Raw genomic sequence first — 25,608 nt, forward strand, 5'->3', positions numbered from 1 at the left:
TCTTTGTTATCTGTTGTGTCCATTGTACAATTTTATGATAGAATCATCTATTTTATTCTTGGGTCTAGTATACATTATAAGCAAAAGGTTCTTCGTTTTTATTGTTCTGTAGTCCACTGTATTCGGGACATATGGTTCCTTTGGGGATAGTATCATCAAAATGGTCTGTTCCCAATCAAATGCTTTGTAACTTTATATGATTTCTTTGTTTTATACGTTATGTAGTTCTTTCTTGGGCTGACTTTTACCCTTACTCTGCTTATAAATGCGAAAGTTAATCTGCTTGTCGGGCTTTAACGCCTAAACTACTAAACCGATTGACTTACATGAAATTGTTACTTCTTTCGCGAAGTGGATGTCCCGAGACGCGTTTGAAGAATATTAGCTACTTTAAATTATCCTTTAGAATAAGACATTTCTGTATAAGATCAAGCTAAACAGTAAGGGATTATAAAGTATTTAGAACATTTATGTTACTAACATCAATAATTTTTATTTGTGACTTTGTTTCAAAAATAAATGTTCTAAATAATGTAGGTACCTATGTACACCAGGATTGTTCAAAAAGTTCGTGGGTGACGCATACATGTGAAACCACTTTTATTGAAAAGTTTTATTTTTATTCGAAAGTGGTTTTCAATTTGTGCCGTCGCCCTAATTTTGGGTGATGTGGGTACCACTTTGCATTTATTTTAGGAAAGGCAATATCTGCACGTACAATGGTTCCCTTTATATTTTGTTGGAATATTTAGTTTTTATTGTCATTTTGGTCATCAATTGCATAACTTGCTGTTGTTTATTTTGGTACCTTATAAGTGATTTCATAACAAAATCCATAACTGCGTTGTTGTATGACAATACCTATATTTTAATACTGTTTGTTGATAAAGTTATTTTTTTCGTTTGTCTTTTCGATATAATTGTATGTATTCGTAGTTTGCTTAATTTGAAGAACACGTGATAACTTTCCTTAACAAAATATTCCTAAATAAAACAAAATATTCCTAAATAAATCATGTAATATCGTTTAAGCAATTTATTACTCTCGAATAAATAGCTCTGTGTTCTGTAAAAGAGATCATTAAGTTAGGTATGTAAACTAATATAAAAAAGTTGTAACAAAATTAAATGTTTTGATAATTATTCTGAATTCTGAAGACAGCCCACCAACAGGCCTTGTTATCTTTATAACTAAAATTAGTACCTACAAATAAGACTCACATATGTGTTCTATTAAAATAATTTAAAACTTAATAACATGAACTCTGTAATCTAAAATAATAATAATTCACACGGTCGTAATTTGTCTTACATGAGATCATTGAAGTGGTCAGTGTGCAAATGCCGTGATGAGCAGCAATATAACTGCGAGTAAAGCCAGGGGCCGCGTCGAGTATGTACTGTTGCACTCGTCTGCATCACAGCAGAACGTTCTGGCACCCCACCATTCTGGAAATAGAGAAGGAATTTAGTATAATCCTGTTACGTGATGAAGATGTCCTCCTAACCGATTAACGGCCATGGCGGCTGTTCTCATATAGGAGACTAGCTTCTGCCAGCGGTTTCACCCGCATCCCGTAGGAACTACTTCCCGTACCGGGATAAAAAGTAGCCTATAGCCTTCCTCGATAAATGGGCTATCTAACACTGAAATAAATTTTCAAATCGGACCAGTAGTTCCTGAGATTAGCGCGTTCAAACAAACAAACAAACTCTTCAGCTTTATAATATTAGTATAGATAAGCCAACTGCGTGGTACATATTATACTGCAAATGAGCCAGTTATGTAGCACGTTCATGTCGGACCGTCGCTAAATCTCTCTCCAGTGGTGTCGGAATGCCATTATATCGGACTTTGAAAGTTAAGGAATAGAGTGAACCTGTGTCTGCGCAAATGATTGTGCACTATTATATATGGCCGAAAGATGTCCACTACTGGACAAAGGCCTCCCCCAAAGGCCGCCGCCCCAAAGTTACGTTTATCTGAGTTTTTCTGGAATCTGAATGAAATGCTCCAAACAGTCAAAAAACAAGTGAATAGTCATTTGTTTTTTGACATTTGATTGATTAAATATCAAATTGTTCTCGTATAATTTGTCCGCAATGTGACTGACATCCGATTTATAAATAATCCAATCCATGATTAATGCGTTTTTAATACTCTTATTACTGAATGATCGGTTACGCTGTCAAAATCAGAATAAATTACTCTTGGTGTCAATGACATACAATCATAGCATGAAACTGAATATCAAATACATTGTCAGTTCGATCAAATAAAAGATGATGATATATAGGTTCTGCCGGTAATATGAGTTGAAGATTTTTGTAATAAACAATTAGTAGTTAGAAATATTTAAAAAATGATTCTTACTACTAGATACTTAAACCTGTATAAGTCCACAAATTAAAAATGTGGTGGTTTGAATTATTATTACTTTCAAACCGAACATATAAATAATTCCATATGATAGCAGCATAATCTAATGGGCAAAATAATATCAAATGACCAGTATTACCAGTCACAACAAATAATTAAAATAATTATAATGCGACAGTACTACACAGAATCGATAGCCTGCAGTTTTCACGTGACATGAAAGTATTACGTTTATAAAAGCTATTAATATTATGTATCTGTTTAGTCATATCAGCTAATAACTACCTAATACCGACTGTATTGCGTGATGTATATCCAATAGGTAACTACTTTTCTTTCACACTGACGGGTTTTTGTCGCGCGCAGCAATACGATATTATCCCGCGCGACAAAACTCTGCCGTTCGGTTTTTTAACGTCATCGTATTCCCGAGAAGTTGTCAATCGCTTGGAAAATCCGATGGCGTGAAAGCGCTATGACAGGTGACAAATCGAGAGCATTGTTTGATTTGCTTGCTTGAGCTATGCTTGCTTTTTATTTACAGATACTATATAGTAGTAAATATTTTTAATTACTCAGGTAACTGCTAAAGTTTAATTGCTCTCAAATTAATGCTTCCCTGAAATACAATCAAACAACCAAAATTGAATGAAAAAAAATGCCATTATCGTTATGACTCTCTCACGCATTTCAACCCAATTTACTTTATGACTGTATAGGGAACACTTAAATTATTTCTGTTTATGTTTGGAACATACAAGTAATATGTAGTAAATGTCGCATTGCAGAGTAAATGCGTCTTATCCATGACATCCAGCTCTTTATTCGTAGGTACATAAATGGAAAACTCTATGACTAGTTTTAAGTACATATCGCATAAATCATTGCTTTAACTTAAAGCCCGAAAATCCGACTGGATGACGGGATTCGAATGGAAATGCAATGTGTTATTTCCACGTAAATGCTCTATCTTTGGAACCCTCGCAGACGGTAGACTAGACTGTCAGCCACTGCAGACCAAACTAGTTAGTGAATAAATCAAACTTTTTAGTCGGCCCTGTCCTAATCGTTGTATTTATTCTCGAGCCCGACCGAACAATAGGTCGACTAAAAGTTTACAGTCTACGCAAGGTCTCTCTCTCTCATATAAAAAATATTTAAAAGCAATAAAATAAATATTAACATGAACTTGCCAAGCGATAAATTGAATTACAATATAAATATTTTTGCATTCCACATTTAACATTTACAACTCAAAACATTTTAATAATTCAAGAGTCCCGTATGAAAACATTACTTAATAGTTAATGCATAAACCGCTTGTGTAATTATTGGGCCGTTAAATAATAGCAGTTATTTTGTACTGAATAAATACATTCAATTTGATTGTGAAACACTCGTAAAATAAACTGTAGAAGTTAAAATAACTGGTGTTGGTGAATGTTTTATTTTGCGTGTTAATAAAGCTCTTTATAAAATTACGGATATTTTATTTGGTTTTGTAAATGTTTCTCTCGTTGTTATTGAACACCACGTAATCCACACTATATTATGAAGAGGTAAAGTTTGTGAATTGTGAAATAATCTCGAGATTTATTAAACCGATTTCGAAAATTCTTTGACCAATAAAAAGCTACATCTGGAAGTGTTTATAAGAAGTTTCACAGACTAAAACTTATCTGAGTATGGGATGCAGTTCACCAAAAAGTCCGAGAATCAGCTGGTCATGAAAGAAAGATTTCTTACAACATTTATATCTACTGTTTACTTAAGCAACATTTTACCCAGAAGCTCTTTTTAGATAAATCCAAACTAATCCAAACTAATATTATAAATGCGAAAGTAACTCTGTCTGTCTGTCTGTCTGTCTTTCTGTCTGTCTGTCTGTCTTTTCTTCACGCCTAAACTACTGAACCGATTTGTGTGAAATTTGGTACAGACATAGTTTGAAACTTGAGAAAGGACATAGGATAGTTTTTATTACAAAAAAAAAATAAAATAAAATTATTCCGGACATATAGCGCCATCTATTGGTCAAATCAAAAATCTGCTGGTAGCCACTATTCCACGCGAACGAAGTTGCGGGCAAAAGCTAGTATTATAAATGCGAAAGTAACTCTGTCTGTCTGTCTGTCTGTCTTTCTGTCTGTCTGTCTGTCTTTTCTTCACGCCTAAACTACTGAACCGATTTGTGTGAAATTTGGTACAGACATAGTTTGAAACTTGAGAAAGGACATAGGATAGCTTTTATTACAAAAAAAAAAAAAAAAATATTCCGGACATATAGTGCCATCTATTGGTCAAATCAAAAATCTGCTGGTAGTCACTATTCCACGCGAACGAAGTTGCGGGCAAAAGCTAGTAAATAATACATTGTGCACAATGCGTAATATTCAGCAAAATAAATGATCGTTTAGGTTGCCCCAAAGATACCGCCACGAGAGGTTACATTCTGCAAGAGAGGTGTCAAACAAGCTTCTTGTCAGAAATTAACGCACAAACATGTCCGATAAACACGTGAGGGGCTGGTGAGCGTTGACGAACAAGACGTGATATGTTTCGGGAAATATTTACATGTGTGTTTGTAGATGGGGGTAGAAAGAACATCTGTTAAAATATGTATTTCCCTTTGTTTGAAAAATTGTTGGTTCTAGGATGTAGATAATGAGAGAAAGGGAGTGAAATCAAACTAAAAAAATCTTCTTTCGGTGCCTTTTCATTCCTGATAGTTTATCGTCAGGTTTATGTATTCCCCTCTGTCCAAAAATATAGACTTTATAATCAGCAAACTTGAATATTTCTAGTGAAATCTGTAAATGCAGATCGTATTCAAAATAATGGGATACTAAAGCTTAATTCCATTATACGGTAAACTGTTATAAAACAACCATTAAAGTGGAAACGATCCTTCCACATTTAATATCCACTTAGCTATACATTAAAGAATTTTATTGAATGCAGTTTTATGTTGTCTCCTATACTATCTGTTTGTGGTATTTTAATAGATTCTACAAGAAACTACCTAGGTTATATAGATAATTCCATCTTATAACGTAGGGTCTTGTCTTAATTCCTAGGTCAGAAGTCGTGGTGGCCTTGCAGTCAGTTCCATTCTATGTCAGGCAAGTATCAATGTATTTTCTTTAAAATGAATGTATTGTTTAAATATAATATCTTGGACATCAACCACTATGTATTAAGGTGAAGGAAAATATGTTTAGGAAACCTGGACTTTAAAATTTGAAACTGCCAATTTGCATTGAGGAAGCGGGGAGATTAATACTCAATGTTTCTCTACATAGAAAAGACTAGCATGTGCCTAGCAGTAGGATAATACAAAAGCTGATGATAGTTTAGCACTGTTAGCAGGAAAACCAAAACGTCTGTCTGTTGGTCAACAGAAAAGTGGAAAGAAGGCTTTTAATGTTAATTTCGTGTCTTTTGCTGATTGCATCTATTTCGGAGTGTCTGTCGACTTGAATTAACATTTTTCTTCTCTAGACTTTTACAGCTTGGCTGGAATGATGAATATATTAGGGTAATCGCTGCGCTGTGCAATTTCTAAAAGGAGATACTGCATAATTTCTTCGTGTTGGAGATGTTCCTGTCCAAGTGGATAGCAATTCTGAATGCATTTGTGTTAAAAATAAAACGTATTTCAAGATATAAGATTTTTAACTCTTAGTTACCCTGATGACTTGGTTAATGGGTTCATTGTGGTGCATCAGCCATTTTTTTCTGTCCCCCTCAAGAGTACAGACCTCGTCTCACTCAAAAAAAATACCACGCTTGCTCTAGGTAGGTGGGTGATTTCAGAATTTTGTTTCCAGGTTTCGAGCCATTGTTGTCCAAGAAATATTTACTGAGAAATTACATATCTATATATAGAAAACTTACTTTGTCACTTTCCTGATCTGGTATCGAAAGCTCACTGTCCTACTTGAGAGTGCTTCTATCATCAAAAACCCATATATCCTATCGTTACTTGAGTATGTTAAACGAAGTCTTTTTACAACCATTTGTAGACCTTTATGGTAATAGTTAGAGGTTTAAATTGCGGTTTTATTCAGAGCCTCTCAAAGCCAAACGGCTCTTTATGTAATTTGTTACCGCGGAATTGTGAATGTAGCTACGTTTTCAGGTTTTGAGGGAAATCTTAGGATCAGTGGTGAAGGTAGTTGGTTCTCGATTAAGGAGATAGTGTTGAAAAATAAATCGACGTTTGCTTCTCTTTCATCAAAATGCTATCAAATGTCTCTGTCTTATATTTTAATGTTAGTTGGTACTAATCAAATATGAATGTTTTATATGCCGACAACCTTTAGAACATTACTCCGAAAACCTTTTGAGCAACAGCAAATGTCAAAACTATAATTAGCCAGACCTTTAAACTAACACACGGAGTCAGAAAATCCTGGAACTTGGTCCCAGTAACTGAATGCGTAGTAGCAATTTGAGGTCAGCGCAGAGACATTTGCAGTTCCGTAGTTAGTAACTTTACGCTCGGTGCCAATTTGACGGTTTGTGCCATCTGTTTCTAGCTTAGTAGTTACTTATTATGTTAGTAGTGTATCGTAGCTTTGAGAATGATTTATAACATGCTTATTAGGTACGTAGACTGCGGCTGAATACTATCGGTCTGGTGCACACATAGTTGCAGATTCCATTTCTGCATGTCACGGCTGCGGGTTTGTCCGAATCAGTGACCGCGGCCTTGATACATAAAGGGCTTAAGTCAGCAAATATCTGTCACTACCTTTCGTGAAAAGCCAATACTACAGGGAGAAGGGATCCTATGATTCGCTCTCAAAAACGGTTCGATTTCAGGTTCGGGTTAAATTGTGAAATTGAGTCTGGAGTTGTAGTCTATTGAGACAGTATTCACTTGGCACTGTTGAGTTTAGTAAGAAACAGAACATATGTGGGTTCCATCAGTTCCATGTCAGTATGAAGTAATTTATAATCAACATTGTAAACAGTCACCGTTCATGGTTTCTACGTTAAGAGCAGTTCAGAGTCATAGGCGGACTGGTGAGATACTTTTAGGAAAGTCACAAAATGTAAAATGTGGTGACAGAAATAAAATAATTTTCAATAAGGCTCACTTTAGCATCGCACCAATCTCCCGGGAGAATAGAAATGCAATTCCGTCATACGACAGAAATCACAGTATGTGGCTGCAACGTTTGAAAGACAGGGTTTCTACGTAAAACGTATTTTAAATTGATTCACGTTTTCGCTAAACTATTTATTCGGAAAGGGTTGAAAGTTTGTTTTATACAATGTAAACTTTGGAAATGTAAATCGAAAGTGGTAGGAATGTTTAAAAATGGTAAAATATAGTTTTGGTAGCCAGTGGTTAAAGCACCTGCTTCTCAAATTCGATTGTGCGGGTTCGATTACAGGTCAGGTGATTTTTGAGTATGTTTCAAAAATCTTCGATACTTTATGCCGAAATGTTAAAAGGTTATATTTTGAACCGATTTTTATATTGCCGGCTAATAAAGCCAGTTTTTCAGCTATCAATATTTTTACTCTGAAAGGGATTGTTATAAAAAGTCAAAGAATTTCGCTAACAGTTTAATTATTTAACCTTTTTCTTCTCTTTGAAGTAACAGTAAAAGTTTTAAGTAATATTTTTGGCTTTCCTTATTTTTTTTTGTGAATTTTAAAAGAAGATCCTTTTACGAAGGTTCGATATTTTTAAAATAAGATAGTCCTTTTTGTAATGTAGACTTCAATTATGATTACGGAATTGTAATAGTGTAATGACCCTGACTAAGAAAACTCCTGCAAAAAATACGCATATAATGAAATGAACGTAATGAATGTATATAATGTACTGAATGTATCTATAGAAAAATACTGATTGTCTATGTAGTTTGAATTTAAGCTTTAATCAGAGTTTAATTTAAAAAATATGAATGAAACACCATAATAATATAATCTTAAAGCTTAGTTTATGTCAGTATCGACAACAAAAAATATATTTATTTTCTTTAAAATCTGCTCATTATACTTTAAAATAAACTAAATCTTTATTTACATAAACATCAACAAACATATGTATTTCGAAAATAAAACATATAAATAAAATACCTCGAAGGTCCGCAAGCTGAAAGTCTGGCAACCAGCCCAAAATATGATACTTATAAGGAAGTTTATCTTGATATAATACCTCAGTAACTAATGATCCATCTGACGAGGTCATCATTCTTAGATAATGACAACTCACTACCACATTGTTTATGACTCCTATTGTCTATTAATACCAGACCACGGAGAACAAAATGACTAGCAGAGGTGCCATGACGAAAAATCGCCTTAGAAACTAGCGCGCTAAAATGCGGGTGTGCGGGGGACGAGAAATGTGACTGCATTCGCCTTTATACGCCTTCTTTGGGTCCGACCATTTTATGTAATTCTAAAAATCGTTGACCCGCCTCGTTAGTTGACTCGTAACTGATCGTTTTGGTCATACCCACCGTACGAATTTGACCTAAAAGAAGGCACCTAATCTACCTGCATTATGGCATCTCCGCTTATCTTTCCTTACTCCATGTACCAGACATATATAGTGATATAGTATGGATATATATTAATTTGTCATCTTGTGCTAATAGGAAAATAGTAGCTTCCCAAATTAGTATCCATGATCCCAAAGGTATATATATCTTGTCCATTGATTAAGGGGCTTCAGAACCCTCATAAGTTACACCATATTGTAACGAAATTGGGCTAGTAATTAATCCATGAAAAGAATTTGATTAACAGCACATTGTTTCAGTCTTTCTAATAATTATCCTCTTTTCTTTGTAACACGCATGATTGAGTAAGGCAATAAAGGGCGCGTTACGGCATTTTTCAAATAAAATGGGCTAAAATTACAACTTTACTGCCATACCCACTACTAGGTATCTAACTAAATAGCTTAATACTCCCCTTTCTTGCGTTTGTAAGTTTTACGTATCTACAGTTTACAAGTCCTGAGATAATTATTTATAGTCTTAGCAATTAAAAAAAAAAAACATTTTTATAGCGACAATTCATAAAAAAAGCCTAGTTAATCTTTTAGCTAAAGTAAATTAAAGATGATGCTAACCGCTCCCAAACCCCACTCAGTGTAATGAATGCCCAGTTTATCTATACGTATAATAAATCTGTAGAAAAGTAATTTTTGTACATTGAAGAAATTGACAAAAAAATAGCCAGCATGTTAAAGGATAACTAACAAAACCCATTTCCATCATTTTTGTCATTTTTGTCTGTTTGTCTGTTTGTTCGTTCGGGATTCACGTAAAATCTACGAATTTAATGCAGACAATGCTTATATACAAAAATTCTACGTAACTTGGGGTATTACTTAGTTTTTGTTTCATCGAAATCGATTCACTCTATCAAAAGATATGATTAATTTTGTGAATTCAAGATGTAAAATATTACGACACGCAATCTGTTTGTCAAAACTGTACATTTGAATGTTGTACTTATATTATTTGATCGGCCTATTATTAACCTTTACACAGAAAATCACACCCTCATAAGTAACTTTGGAAGAAAAAAAAAATATGAAAATTTTGTTTAGCCAAGGTTAAAGTAGCTCCATCTGTGGTAATCTGTGGTAAATAAAATACATCAAATTTGTCAAAGGAGCGAGGTGGTAAATGACAATAAATTACAATACATTCTTTATAGAGGATTATTATTTCAACAGATGGAGTTGTGTATTTTCCGTAAATTCACCATATTTTAACAAGTAGTGTAATTTTTCGATAGACATTTCAATAGTGTTTGTCAGTTTGCCGTGCCACATCAAAATCCAATTATCTAGACACACGGCAGTGTGTCCGCCAAGTTCGAGCAAAAAATGCGACACACCGGCCGTGGGTTATATTACACGAACCATTTCGGGCCAAATTCGACCCCCCTGTAACTCAAAATCTATTTTATTTACGCATATCAAATTTCTAGTATCTGTTGAGACCCCCTCACTTATCTAAAATACAAAATTTCATTAATATACCTATTGTAGGTCTTGAGATATTGACGTCAGAAAATCGCTATTTTTACTATACACTTATTCACTTATTCACTTATTCACTTATTCACTGATTCACTGATTCACTGATTCACTGACTCACTCATCAAAAACCTAGACCACTTCCAATGGTCGTATTGACTTGAAATTTGGCATGGAGGTAGGTCTTTATGTCAAGGTAAAGGGAAAAATCTGAAAATGGCCAAGTGTGAGTCGGTTTCAAAATAATGAAGGTGTTTTATACCCGGTGTAAATTTATACCCTAAGGAACTAAAACGAACTAAATTTATCTATATTTATATAATATATCTTCGAATGGTACAAAGGTTTGTATTTAGTCAAAGTAAAGTAAAAATCTGAAAACGGCCAAGTGTGAATCACTTTCGAAAATAACGAATGTGTAACTTTGATCCACGAACATAATATATGATAACATGTCATGTCAGTCAGTTGGTAAATCTAGTCATAGTTAATCTAGTTCATTTCTTTGTAAGAAACATAGTGCATATTAAAAATCTAAAAGATAGTATAAATGAGACATTTCTTTAACTAACTTCATCATAAGGAAAAATAAAATAAACAACCTTACAAAAATAAATGAAATCCCACCCAAAACAAAATGTGAAAGACTGCCAAGTTCGATAATATGGGAATGCTTCGCCTATAAAAGTGAGATCTGAATAAGTACCAAGTTCCATACACATACCTCAGTTAAAAATAGTTACTTTTTAATGATGATTACTTGGCAAGTTTTAATAGAAAATTAAATACTTGATTCATTGCGTTTAGTAGGTTTATAACAAGGTGTATGAAAACTTGCCAAGTAACATCATTAAAAAGTAACTATTTTTAACTGAGGTATGTGTATGGAACTTGGTACTTATTCAGATCTCACTTCTTTTATAGGCGAAGCATTCCCATATTATCGAACTTGGCAGTCTTTCACATTTTTGTTTTGGGTAATTATTACCTTGATGAAAGGAAAATTAATAGTTCTCAGCCAAATTTAAAACGGTGCCATCTAAATAAATTTTTGAACATTATGTCAAAAATGATGACTTTAGTGGAACAATTAATTATCATTTAAAGTTACAGATGGAGTTCATATCAGGATTTTGTCATAAACATAGTTTAGCTTATCTTCCACTAATGTGGTGGCCTTAAAACAAATTACTTTGAGTGAGTAGTATTAAGTAGACCTTAATTATTTTTTCTGATGCTAAATATGTAAACTTAATCCTAGAAGAAAGGAGGATCTGTCTCTCGCAAGCGCTGCTAAGCGTGAGGTAGGTAGGTAATGTAGGATTCTGTAGCTTTAAAAACAAGCCCAGATACAAAGTGCAGATAAGAAATGGGAGCTTTCTCGATTTAATACCATACACACATAAAATGCTTTATGCGTCTGAAAACGTTCAAATTGCGCGTCGCATACCAGAGACATGCTTACTTTCAACTTCTGATCGCAAATACACTGGTCACGATTACGAACAGTCTCAGTAAGACCCGAGCCAAGTCTAAAAAAACACCTTTTATATAAAAATACGTTTGATGTCGTTCAATCACAAAGACAGAATTGTTCTCTGTTACAAATCCTATCCACCTATATCCTATCCTAATCCAGCATGCATTGCAGGTGTGCATTGCACAAAAACCAATGGTATCCTATTCGAGAAGTCAAAAGAGTCGACCTGCCAACGTCAGCTTCTGCGCTAAGCAAGTGTTCTTAATAGTACCATCAGAATTACATTCATCGTTGAATGAGGTGAATATATTTTCAGAAACCACAATAACAGTAGGAGCCAAAGCATATGATCGCTTCATAGAGCTCTGATTGGCCCCAGGTGACCAAGTCAGGTCTGATTTGTTCGTTCATCAGATCTTTGAAAGTGTTTCGGTGGATACTTACTGTCGTCCTGTGTGACACAAAATATGGTATATAAACGTCCTCCGCAAGAGCGAAATTTTTCCCGTGTGCGGTAGTGACGCACAGTATACAACACTTATGTTTCTTTCGATTTGCTGGCTCCACCAACAAATGACAAATTGCAAGCGTACATTTATATCACGCGCGAGCGCGCTGCTTGAGCGTCGCGTTTTGCTGCCCTGCGGCATTTGCAGCGCGCTCGCGGCGCGCGCGCCGCTTTCCTTGACGTTTCTAAGGCGTTAAGCGGGTGGCGGGGATAGTGGGCGAAGGGGTAAGAACGCAACTCGAGCGCCGCGTGCTCGCCGCGAGCGCGTCGCTTGCACTCTTCACACATGCCGCAGGGCAGCAAAACGCGACGTTCATGCAGCGTGCTCGCGACGCCCGCGCTACTCACACGCCCGAGGATCGCGCACGCCTAATGTGGGGTCAACCTTACCATAGCGAGTAAGTGCACAGACAATCCCCGTCATACAAGTGTTTCTCCCCAGTAGTGAAACTATCCTACCCTATGCGCCTGCTGATGATGATGACTCATTTTATCATCCATCCAGCTATTCCCCAACTATGTTGGTGTTGGCTTCCAGTCACCGAATCTGTTTGAGTACTAATATTTTGCTTGGAGCGACAACCTATCTACCTATCTTCAATCCAGTCAACTACACAAGCCGATATCCATGGTAAGACTGACAGACTTTCTGGCTTCTGATTAGTCTCAGCAGCTGCAGAAAATGTACAAATGACAGCTTTGTCAGACTTTAAGCATATAGACATAGATTATAACTGTTTCCTGTGAAAATTACTTTCGCACCATACGTAATAATTTTCCAAATTGGCTGACTAGATCCAGAGATATTCACAACGTCACAAACTTTACTTCTTTTGTTTAGATAAATGGTCACATCCACAACACAACCTTGATCAATGAATCTCTGCGACTGCTAAGTGCTAATCCTAATTATACTGTCACGTGAAAGAATGCACCTACGGGACAAGTAGTATTTTGACTATTCTATATGCCCACGCAGACGAAGTTGCGGGCAACAGCTAGTATTAAATAAAACCAACGTTTGTGATCCTACAATTAATTGTTATTTAATTTGAGGAGTTTTTACGAACGCTGCCTGGTAATTAGGTATGTAAATTTAAATTGATTGGATCGCTTTGTTCCGAGCTGCAGTAGACTCAAACTACCCTAAGAGCGCGTGTACACTGAGACTTTTTAGTTGGCCGATATTGTTGACTAGCTGTTGCCCGCAACTTCGTCTGCGTGGGCATATAGAATAGTCAAAATACTACTTGTCCCGTAGGTGCATTCTTTCACGTGACAGTATAATTAGGATTAGCACTTAGCAGTCGCAGAGATTCATTGATCAAGGTTGTGTTGTGGATGTGACCATTTATCTAAACAAAAGAAGTAAAGTTTGTGACGTTGTGAATATCTCTGGATCTAGTCAGCCAATTTGGAAAATTATTACGTATGGTGCGAAAGTAATTTTCACAGGAAACAGTTATAATCTATGTCTATATGCTTAAAGTCTGACAAAGCTGTCATTTGTACATTTTCTGCAGCTGCTGAGACTAATCAGAAGCCAGAAAGTCTGTCAGTCTTACCATGGATATCGGCTTGTGTAGTTGACTGGATTGAAGATAGGTAGATAGGTTGTCGCTCCAAGCAAAATATTAGTACTCAAACAGATTCGGTGACTGGAAGCCAACACCAACATAGTTGGGGAATAGCTGGATGGATGATAAAATGAGTCATCATCATCAGCAGGCGCATAGGGTAGGATAGTTTCACTACTGGGGAGAAACACTTGTATGACGGGGATTGTCTGTGCACTTACTCGCTATGGTAAGGTTGACCCCACATTAGCGTGCTCGGGCGTGTGAGTAGCGCGGGCGTCGCGAGCACGCTGCATGCGGCATGTGTGAAGAGTGCAAGCGACGCGCTCGCGGCGAGCACGCGGCGCTCGAGTTGCGTTCTTACCCCTTCGCCCACTATCCCCGCCACCCGCTTAACGCCTTAGAAACGTCAAAAGCGCGCGCCGCGAGCGCGCTGCAAATGCCGCAGGGCAGCAAAACGCGACGCTCAAGCAGCGCGCTCGCGCGTGATATAAATGTACGCTTGCAATTTGTCATTTGTTGGTGGAGCCAGCAAATCGAAAGAAACATAAGTGTTGTATACTGTGCGTCACTACCGCACACGGAAAAATTTCGCTCTTGCGGAGGACGTTTATATACCATATTTTGTGTCACACAGGACGACAGTAAGTATCCACCGAAACACTTTCAAAGATCTGATGAACGAACAAATCAGACCTGACTTGGTCACCTGGGGCCAATCAGAGCTCTATGAAGCGATCATATGCTTTGGCTCCTACTGTTATTGTGGTTTCTGAAAATATATTCACCTCATTCAACGATGAATGTAATTCTGATGGTACTATTAAGAACACTTGCTTAGCGCAGAAGCTGACGTTGGCAGGTCGACTCTTTTGACTTCTCGAATAGGATACCATTGGTTTTTGTGCAATGCACACCTGCAATGCATGCTGGATTAGGATAGGATATAGGTGGATAGGATTTGTAACAGAGAACAATTCTGACATCAAACATGTTTTATATAAAGGTGTTTTTAGACTTGGCTCGGGTCTTACTGAGACTGTTCGTAATCGTGACCAGTGTATTTGCGATCAGAAGTTGAAAGTAAGCATGTCTCTGGTATGCGACGCGCAATTTGAACGTTTTCAGACGCATAAAGCATTTTATGTGTGTATGGTATTAAATCGAGAAAGCTCCCATTTCTTATCTGCACTTTGTATCTGGGCTTGTTTTTAAAGCTACAGAATCCTACATTACCTACCTACCTCACGCTTAGCAGCGCTTGCGAGAGACAGATCCTCCTTTCTTCTAGGATTAAGTTTACATATTTAGCATCAGAAAAAATAATTAAGGTCTACTTAATACTACTCACTCAAAGTAATTTGTTTTAAGGCCACCACATTAGTGGAAGATAAGCTAAACTATGTTTATGACAAAATCCTGATATGAACTCCATCTGTAACTTTAAATGATAATTAATTGTTCCACTAAAGTCATCATTTTTGACATAATGTTCAAAAATTTATTTAGATGGCACCGTTTTAAATTTGGCTGAGAACTATTAATTTTCCTTTCATCAAGGTAATAATTATAATTGGATTTTGATGTGGCACGGCAAACTGACAAACACTATTGAAATGTCTATCGAAAAATTACACTACTTGTTAAAATATGGTGAATTACGGAAAATACACAACTCCATCTGTTGAAATAATAATCCTCTATAAAGAATGTATTGTAATTTATTGTCATTTACCACCTCGCTCCTTTGACAAATTTGATGTATTTTATTTACCACAGATTACCACAGATGGAGCTACTTTAACCTTGGCTAAACAAAATTTTCATATTTTTTTTTTCTTCCAAAGTTACTTATGAGGGTGTGATTTTCTGTGTAAAGGTTAATAATAGGCCGATCAAATAATATAAGTACAACATTCAAATGTACAGTTTTGACAAACAGATTGCGTGTCGTAATATTTTACATCTTGAATTCACAAAATTAATCATATCTTTTGATAGAGTGAATCGATTTCGATGAAACAAAAACTAAGTAATACCCCAAGTTACGTAGAATTTTTGTATATAAGCATTGTCTGCATTAAATTCGTAGATTTTACGTGAATCCCGAACGAACAAACAGACAAACAGACAAAAATGACAAAAATGATGGAAATGGGTTTTGTTAGTTACTTTTCTACAGATTTATTATACGTATAGATAATGATACAGAGATGTAGAATAATTACTCAGTATCAATATTTTTATATTTCCTCCATAACCAATCAGTACTTTTCTTGACCCCTTAAGCGAATACTTTTAAACTATACTTTAGCTGAAAAAGTGTAGCGGAAAAGTGCTACAGTGGATTTTTTTAAATTTATATTTTTTGGCAGTTTCTGTTTAAGTAGATTTAAATAATTTATTATATAGAAATTATTAATGAGGCAAATGTAAAAATTCGTATTATGCTCTGCCTCTTTAATTGTTCAAAGCCTCATAGTCAGAAAATAAAATAATACTAAACGATGTTCGAGAAAATGTAATTACACACACTCCAAATAAATCTTGTAAGAACACAATAAAAATATACCCAAATTCCATTGTAAAATAATCCTTTTTATAATTTGAATCAGCGTATAAATAAACCAATTCATTATATAAAACGAGGCCCATATATCTATCCCTTTGCTGGGCTAATAAGATTTATACGTGGGACGCAACGCCACATTACACGGGCTGACCGTTAACTGTCGTACTCAGAAACGTCACTTAGTATTTAATTAAACATTATTCTTGATAAATAGAAAAGATTAATTGCCTGTAAAAGTTTGTGTATATGAAAGTGTAAGTATTTTTTATTAAATATATTGAGAACGTTTTTGCATGCAATTTATCTTTCGCATTTTTTTTTCAATTATTCTGTTAGGATTTAGTACCTACCTGGTTAACCTTATTTCTATTATACTTTAGATATGTTATTAATTTTGTAATTTGAGATGTAACTGCCACTTATTAGGAAAAATTTTACTTAACTTTTTAGGAGAAATTATTTTGGCGAAAGTTTTTGCATTCCATTGTATTTACTTAGAATTGTAGTTGGATTCATTAAGTGACTTCAGATTGCGGCAAATAAAGGGTATAAAATACTTAAACAAAAAAAGGGTGCGTTTTCAAAACAATGCAGGGTCAGGCTATTCAGGTCAGGATTCTTTATTGGGAAACCACCCCACAATATACATATATTATGCTTAAAACAAAGCATTTTTCTATACATTTTATGGCTTTAAAAGCTGCAGAAAAATATAGCCTTGTATCCACCGGGGAATAGTAACGACATATTTGCGAACAGCCATTTTGTTTTTTATGAAACACATTTAATTTTATTATTACGATAGACCCGAATTTATTGCCCCGAAGTGTAATGTTGAATCTCATTTACATAATAAAATTCGGTATTTTATAGCCATTGATAACTTGACATATTATTTTATAGTTTTTGGGTATCTACTTGGTTTACATAATACTTAGTACCTACTTACCTATATGAAATCACCATAAAAAACTACAGATTTTTCGAAAGCCGATCGCAGCAGAAAAGCTAGGTTTCACTACGCACGAAAAAATTGAGCTAGTCGAAAAGCGCTGATTTTATAGGTAGCTGAAAACACACAAACTTTGTTTTATAATATAGTTCAAAGGTACCCAAGGCCTTACCTTTTTCACTGCAGGTCGGCACACAGTCCCGCACGGTCGTCAGCTCACTCACATATTTCTGAAACAAAACAATCACGTAAACAAAACACGTGCGAGGATTTAATTAAAGGCCCAGTACAAAGGAAAATGTACTTTACATAATAGAAGATAGGACACATTTTGCTTTAAGTTTCAACGAGGTGAAATTCAAATGGGAAATAAAATTTCGGTGTTGTGTTTTTGTTTTTTTTTTTTCTTTTTATGGGGAGTATTTGAAATGTTTCTTTCTAGCTATATAATGGGGGTGCATGTGGTGAATATAGCCCATTTATCGTTTAAGTACTCTATTAGCCGAACACCTGGCATAGATGGTCATCCATCCAAGAACCGACCACGCCAAGCGTAGCTTAAATGTCGTTACAGGCTGTTACTTAGCCATGGTCCTGATAAATTAGGTATATACAATTTGCCTGAATCTTTGATGTACTTAATTGAGTAGATGTATCACAATTGATGATCATAAACAAAAATTGAGTTAAGTACAAAAAGTTAAACGTTCGACACGCGTTTACGAAAATTTTGTATGGAGAATTTTCTTAAACATGTGTCGAACGCCTGTCTAACATAACCGTCAGTAGTTTAATACTTTCATTGACTTAACTACCAATTCTCTAAAATCCCTGCAAACAAAAGCATAGAAAACTTTGCAAAAACCAGCCTTGTTTCACATCCGAAATGTATCATAGAAAGGCAATCTTATATACCAAAACCGGCCAAGTGCGAGTCGGACTCGTGCACGAAGGGTTCCGTAAATTACAGTTAAATCAACCTATCTCAAAAACTATAAGAGATACTTTGATCAAACCAAAAATCGTTGAAAGAGTTAATTAGCATGCATCACCTCTATTTTTTTTAGAATTTTATACCCCGTAGTTATAAAAATAGAGGGGGGGGACATACTTTTTACGACTTTGAGAGCTGATATCTCAAAAACCGTTCACTTTAAGAAAAATGTTTTTTAGAAAACTTTATATCATTTTAAAAGACCTTTCCATTGATACCCCACACGGGTATGTACATCGAAAAAAAAAATTTCATCCCTCAGTTACATGTATGGGGGGCCCCACCCCCAATTCTTTTTTTTACTATTTAGTGTCATATTTTTGTAGCGGTTCATACAACACATATTCCCATCAAATTTCATCACTGTAGTACTTATAGTTTCCGAGTAAATCGGCTGTGACAGACGGACAGACGGACAGACGGACAGACGGACATGACGAAACTATAAGGGTTCCGTTTTTGCCATTTTGGCTACGGAACCCTAACAAAAAGGTACTACGAACGAGAATTGAAATGAAACTAGTGCACCAAAAGAGCGCAGCAAAGTGCTCAAAACGCTGGAAAATGGAACACGGTTAAATACACCCCCGAAATATTCGGCATCGCTAAATGTTGCTCTTGTTTTTTACAAGTAATTGGTTTGAGAGTACAGGGCACTGAACTTATGATAGTGAAAACGTTTCTATTGGTAAAGCATAAGAAAATGGCAATGATGATGATGAGACAATAGTTCTAAAAACGACTATCGTACTTAAATATGAAAGCAACTCTGTCTGTCTTACAGGTTTTCAGGCCAAAAGTCCTGAGCCGAATTTAATTGTGTACCCAGATGGTTTAGAACCTGAGGAAGGACACAGGCTGTCTTTTATCCGGATGCAGGAAGTAGGTAGTTCCATAGGAATGCAGGTGAAATCGCGGAGACAAAGGGAATTAGAAATACACTATACTTAGCGCGATACCAGAGCCACGCATAAAACTTACTATCCAATTTTCATTCTCGAGTAGGTAGGTTCTTAGATATTATATTGGCCCACTTAAAAGCCTTGTAAAATATCTTCCCCATTAACTGCACTAACAAAGTATTAACAAGCTGTTACTCCGTTTACTAGGTTATTTAATATTCTACTAAAGGAACTCGGAAACCAGGGCCACTGAAAAGAATTTCCACGGTACGTGCTAAAAAAGTAAATTGCACAGTTAATATTGTGGCGAAAGCTTTATGTCTTTGCAAACAAAACAGGCCTGAAATTTTATGAAATGTAAACCTTTTTGGATTAAATTAATTTATTATGGGATGGGTGTCGAAGTTAGCTGGAACGTGGTAGAAATGTGCTTTGTTTTTATTTTGGAAGTTATGTTAGTTATGGTAGTCTCCCGAGCCTTTTCCCTACTATGTTGGAGTTGGCTTCCAGTCTAACAGGATGCAGCTGAGTACCAGCGTTCTACAACGCGCTACTGCCTATCTGACCTCCTCAAACCAGTTACCTGGGCAACCCGATACCCCTTGGTAAGACTGGTTTCTGTCTGACCGTAACGACTCTACCAAAGATGTTCAATATATTTAGAAAAATTGCAGTACTTTGTGTTTAATTTTTTGGTTGTGTTTACTAATGGCTATTTAATTGTAATGTAATGTTAAGTTGATGGTTTTGTGATAGCTTGGTTAAACTTTGTGTTCCTCGATGGCATAAACTTTCAAGGCCAAAGTTTGTTCGATAAAATGTCCGTAATTTTAAACCCGTCAAAGTTAAAATACGTTATATATTTACTCTAGCTATTCCTCGTGTACCATGGTAACTATTTGGTTCAACCGAAAAAAAATGATCCTCAATAAATGGCCTATCTGCAAGTGTAATATCTTTTCTAATAAGACCAGTAGCTCCCAAAATTAAAGCGTTGAAGAAACAAACTCTTCAACTTTATAGCAATAGCATAGAAGATCAAGATTAAATGTGGGTAAATGCTTAACATTTTTCATAATTTGAAAAAAACTATCAGAAACTCCTAAAAATCATAGGTTCATAACCAAATTATTCACAGTCACAATTCATACTCCATTTTCTCCTATCATTTTGTTTATAATGAAGTCGGTCAACCTGTCTTCACGATCCTTATTTATTGTCCAATGGAAGGGCTTAGCTGACTGTCTAGGTCTATCAAGCTAGTTGACGTAATAATTGGCTCCGTTGTTTATCTTACACTGTTTGCTGTGGTGACGAAATGGGTTTAGTTTCGTGATCAAGTGGCCTAAACTGGACTGATAGCTTAAGGTGTTACACTTAGAGCATTTAACTAACCGGAGTCGCCCTGAGTACCTATTAAATTTTATGCGATAACGTCAATTTACAAGCGTTGGGTGAAGCACTGTAACATATAGTGTTAACCCACTTATGAATTTTTGACCACACTGTTACACGACACAATTTCCAAATATAGGCATTAACTTGATGGATGACAATGTTATTCATGTTGGTTAAATACTCTAAGGTATAAACAACTCGCTTGGTTTCGTAGAGGTAGGTAAAAGTATACATTTATATTTAAAAATTCCTTAATAATTTAATTACTGTAATGATACCTTCCACTTCTCATATTGGTAAAAATACACGAGTAAATTATGTACCCATGGATGCTTCATAAGACACACTCAACACTGAGCTCACAATTGAGTTCGAGTATCGTAGCAGTACGCGTACTCAAATAAAATTGATTTATTACGAACAAAATGTCTGAAGCTCATACATCAACCTTTTACCATCGGTACAGTCCATTATCATTTTAATTGACAATATCAGTCTGCAAACAAGTAGTACTTTTAAATTGCCGTAATTTAATTGTTTGTGGCGCATTTCAACTGACGAAACCGCGGGACGGGTGCCGTATGCAATGCAGTCTGAATGCACCGTATTTCATTCGGATGCAGCTGACAAGAGATATTAAAACTGACACTATAATCTAAATTCTGGAAACCAAGTTGTTGGGGTTTTGTTTAAATAAATTGCTTTGGTTAACGCGAGAATAGGAGTTGGGAAATTGTCGAGTACATACAGTGTGTTATTTGAAATGGAGGCTAATTTTGTAAACGGCTTAAGATTCTACAGCTAAATTAAATGCTATCAACTGTGAGTGTCAGTGGCGAGGCGTCCTTATAAGCCGATTCCCATCGGCTTCCCTTTCGAATTTCAAGAAAGAAGCATAGGTATAAGTTATAATATAGGTATAGGTATAATTAATATAATCATTTAAACCACACAATTTAAATATGTAGGTATAACAAAACGCCTACCACCGTAAAAAAATTGTCTATAAATTACTTGAAACATTTTGCTCCTACTAAACAAGCCGCGGCTTCCTCCTCCATACAAAACTACGCTTGCGTGACGTCATCCACGCCGCGCCGCGCGATGTTCGCGGCATAAGGGCGAGCGGTAAGCCGGCTCACGGAGCGGGTTCCAGCCAATCAAAACTCGCGAGTGAACGAGAAAGAACGCGTCAAGAGTAGAGTAGCTATATCTGTCTACGCGCGAGTGACAGCGCTTACAGCTCTCAAATATGTAAACAAACAAATCAGACAAATTCACTCTCATTCTTCTTATTTTGTTTTAGATAATACCATTAACAATTTGTTCTTTGTACTGCTTAATTGAATTTATTAGTTGTGTATCATTTAGAAATAACATAGTTCGTGTGTGCACAATATTTTATGTTAGTTTAAGTGTTTTAGTTACATTATATCAACATAGATGGCGTTGTGCATTTTTATGCAAATCCTGAATCGCGGTGTTAGGCGATTATCACACTGCCCCGCATGATGCAGCGTAGTGCGTGGATGCGTTTTTTTCCGTTGTATGGAAATATCTCCGTTTGTATGGAAAACACGCATAGTCCAACACACTGAAAATGCATCCACGCGCGTTCATGCGGATCACGCACATACATGCGGAGAAACACGCAACCCCGCGCGTAGGTGCGGAGTGAAACGCAAGGTATGGCACACTGAATCCCGCAGTGCCGCGCGTGATTTTGAATAGGCGTGACGTGTATATTTGAAAATGGAACTCGATGAGAGCCGCTGTGCGTGAATTTACAAAACGCACCTACGCGCGTGAGTGCGTGAAAAACCCGCACGATGATGCAGATCTGCACTCCCGCAAGAACGCAAGATGCAGCGTGATGCGGGGCAGTGTGAAGATCACCTTAAGATTCTCCGCGATTTAATGACCCTACTTGGGAATTGATAGTTTTTGTGTTCACCAAGTACATAATTTTGATTAAGTAGTTGGCAGTATCATTACTCCCTACTAATCCCCGCAATCGCACTGTGACCTAGTACTCAGTACAAGTACAGTGTGTGTAGTGAAAAAAATAGAGGGACCTACGTTGAAATGAGTAATTTTGAAACGCAGACAGTTTGCATCAGGTTTCTTTTTTGTGTACCTACTTTTAAAACTTAACTAGGATAGCATTTATCGCATTAGACGGTTTTCCGACAGATTATTTACTTTAGGAAGGAACTTATTTTTCAAGGTTAAGTTTTGAGAATAAAAACGTGTTATAAAACTCGGGCACGCCGCTCGGGTGAATTACCTACCAATAATACGTCAATATTAAAATTTCTAACGTCCTGACGGATTTATGAAACACATACCTACGATAAATATCAATGACTAACAGGCCGTTGTAAATTAAATACTTAAAAGGTATTGTTTCTAGTGCCAACTTTTCTCAGATTCTAGTAGTTAATATACCTAACTAAAGATAATAAAGTTTTATAGATATTAATAATCTGCCGAATTCCTCGAGAAAACATGTTCAAACTATCAGTCTCTCAGTCAGTGCTAAAAGGTGGACTGAGAAATTACCTCCATTACCTCTCCCCCCCATCCCTGAGTACTCCCCCCCAGTTTTTTTTTTGCTGCGGCTTCCCTATTTCATTAAACCACCCTTCGCCACTGGTGAGTGTACTAATATCTAACTTAAGAATTTTCCAAAGCAACCGTCTTTCACAGTAGTCGTCATTCAGACATGCACACAAAAAGTTTCAGCCTTTATAAAATAACAAAGGTTTGGCAATCACTGACTCTCGTGCCCGAGTGCCGAATGGTAATGCGAGAAACTCCTTGATAAAACAAATTATTTACCACTATAAATACAACATTCTTTTGACTGAATTCCTTAAAATCATTTGGCACAACCACAAACATTGTATAACAAGATTGTCACCTCGGATTGAGCGCTTGAGGCTCAGGTAATTTAATATGGCAGCACTACCGAGCTTCCATATATGTTTCACTACACCTATGTATTATGTACAAGTTTCATGTTCTGGTATATTAGAAGATAGACAATTGTGAAGGAATTGTATGTGGTTTACAAGAGGTTAATATGTTATCCTTGCGTTCATAGTGTAAGACAATAGGTTGTAAGTTCGTATTTGCGAAGGTACTTGCGTACAATGTGTTGGCATACGATTTCTCTGACTGAAACCTTGAACGTCTTACATATAGAGCTAATATACGTCTGATATGTTTATAAATATATTTAATACGTTTAGAAACTACAGGCATATAAATATAACTCTAGTATTTAAACTCATAGTACCTAATAATTGTAAAAGATCGTGCACGAATTCACAAAAATAGAGAACCGACTATTTGTAACTTTTAACTCACAAGACGTGCTCTTTATCTTAATTTAATTAGAGCACTGTGTAAATGTTGCCAGCTACTAAAATTTATCTCCGACTAGCTTCTGAAACTGGCCAAGTGTAAGTTGCGTCTTTAAACTGTTTCACGTCCTCTGTTATTATTCTTTTTATGTAAGGATGTTGATAAAAATGGTTCAATCTGTTTTGTCTTGCGAAGGGTAAGATAATACCTGAGACTATATCAGAAAGTAGATCAATAGGTAAGTATGAGTTATTTCAATAATCAAAACTATTTAGTAACTGCTGAAGTTGATAAACCTTAGTAATCTCCTAGAAGTAATACATAACTTATCAAAATATATATATACTTTAATTAGATTAGCAAGAAACTTTTTCAGAATTGATTTAGGCGGCTTTCAAATATTATAAGACAAATACACTCGTACCTACTAAATTAATTGTTACGACTTTCAAACAACAGAATTAACCCAAAAACACTCATAATTGAGTGGTAGAAAAGGATTTAATTAAATATTAGAAGCTCCATTTCGCTCAAACAAATTCTATAATTAATTTATTTTGCGTCTGACAGCCAATCATAAAGTTTGAGTCGGTGCTTTTTCACTTCTCCTGCCATCCCTTTACGTTTTTTCTTAACTAGGTCAGGATACATAAACTTCTAGATATTAATGCATCTATAACCCCTTATAAAGTATGCTAAATAACTCAGCTTTATTGTAGCATTTTTTCGTACAAATCTTGTCGAAAAGCTCTGCTTGTCCAAAATTAATTTACTAGAACTTCATGATAGTTAAAAAATGTACTGCAATTTCTGGCTTCTGACACCCATAATGACTTCCAAAAATTTTCAGAAGACAGCTTGGACCCACTAATTTGACGTTTCAAAAACTTGGAGGACCCAGATTGTTACCCATCCACGGAGCGACTGCGCCGAGCTTAACTTCACTTAACTTAAAAGTCCGTTACACTAACAAGTACTTAACTAAATGTGCCTACGCATCAGTGTAAACTAGATTCTAATCAGTACCTTTAATCAGACAGGCAGATAGTCCACTAATTAATACGAGTGATGATGTCAAACTCAGTGTAAATTGGTGTTCGTACATAGGTATTAATAAGATTGGATATTCAGTTATTTTTTTTCTATATGATCTTTTTGAAAAAAGAAGTGCTCTCATGTGAATTATGATTTAAGGATTAACGACGATTTATGATTTGATGGAAATTTTAACGTTTCAAATGGATTTTATAATGTCTCATAATGTATTATATAGGTACCTACATATCCTTGCATAGTTCCCGTTGATACCAGGTGGAGCTAACGATCAATGCTCACGGAGACACGCATACGGAATATATTATTAATTTAGGCTTCCGTGGAATACCTATTAAGGATAATATTCCAAATGTTTCACACAAATTGGTTTAAATCGTACCTCATGTTTCTGTGTGTCTAT

General features: G+C 35.9%; 1 protein-coding gene across 1 annotated transcript in view; it reads right to left on the reverse strand.

The window, feature by feature from the left end:
• Positions 1-385: 385 nt before the first annotated feature.
• Positions 386-25,608, reverse strand: part of LOC110379182 (uncharacterized) — a 79,077-nt gene continuing 53,854 nt past the window's right edge. The window contains exons 3-4 of the mRNA XM_021338725.3: positions 17,662-17,719; positions 386-1,449 (exon numbers count right to left, since the gene is read on the reverse strand). Of these exons, the coding sequence (XP_021194400.2) occupies positions 1,331-1,449; positions 17,662-17,719 (177 nt within the window). The 3' untranslated portion in view covers positions 386-1,330. The remainder of the gene's footprint in view (positions 1,450-17,661; positions 17,720-25,608) is intronic.

Source organism: Helicoverpa armigera, chromosome 21 (assembly GCF_030705265.1).
Source record: "Helicoverpa armigera isolate CAAS_96S chromosome 21, ASM3070526v1, whole genome shotgun sequence".
NCBI classification, from domain to species: Eukaryota; Metazoa; Arthropoda; class Insecta; order Lepidoptera; family Noctuidae; genus Helicoverpa; species Helicoverpa armigera.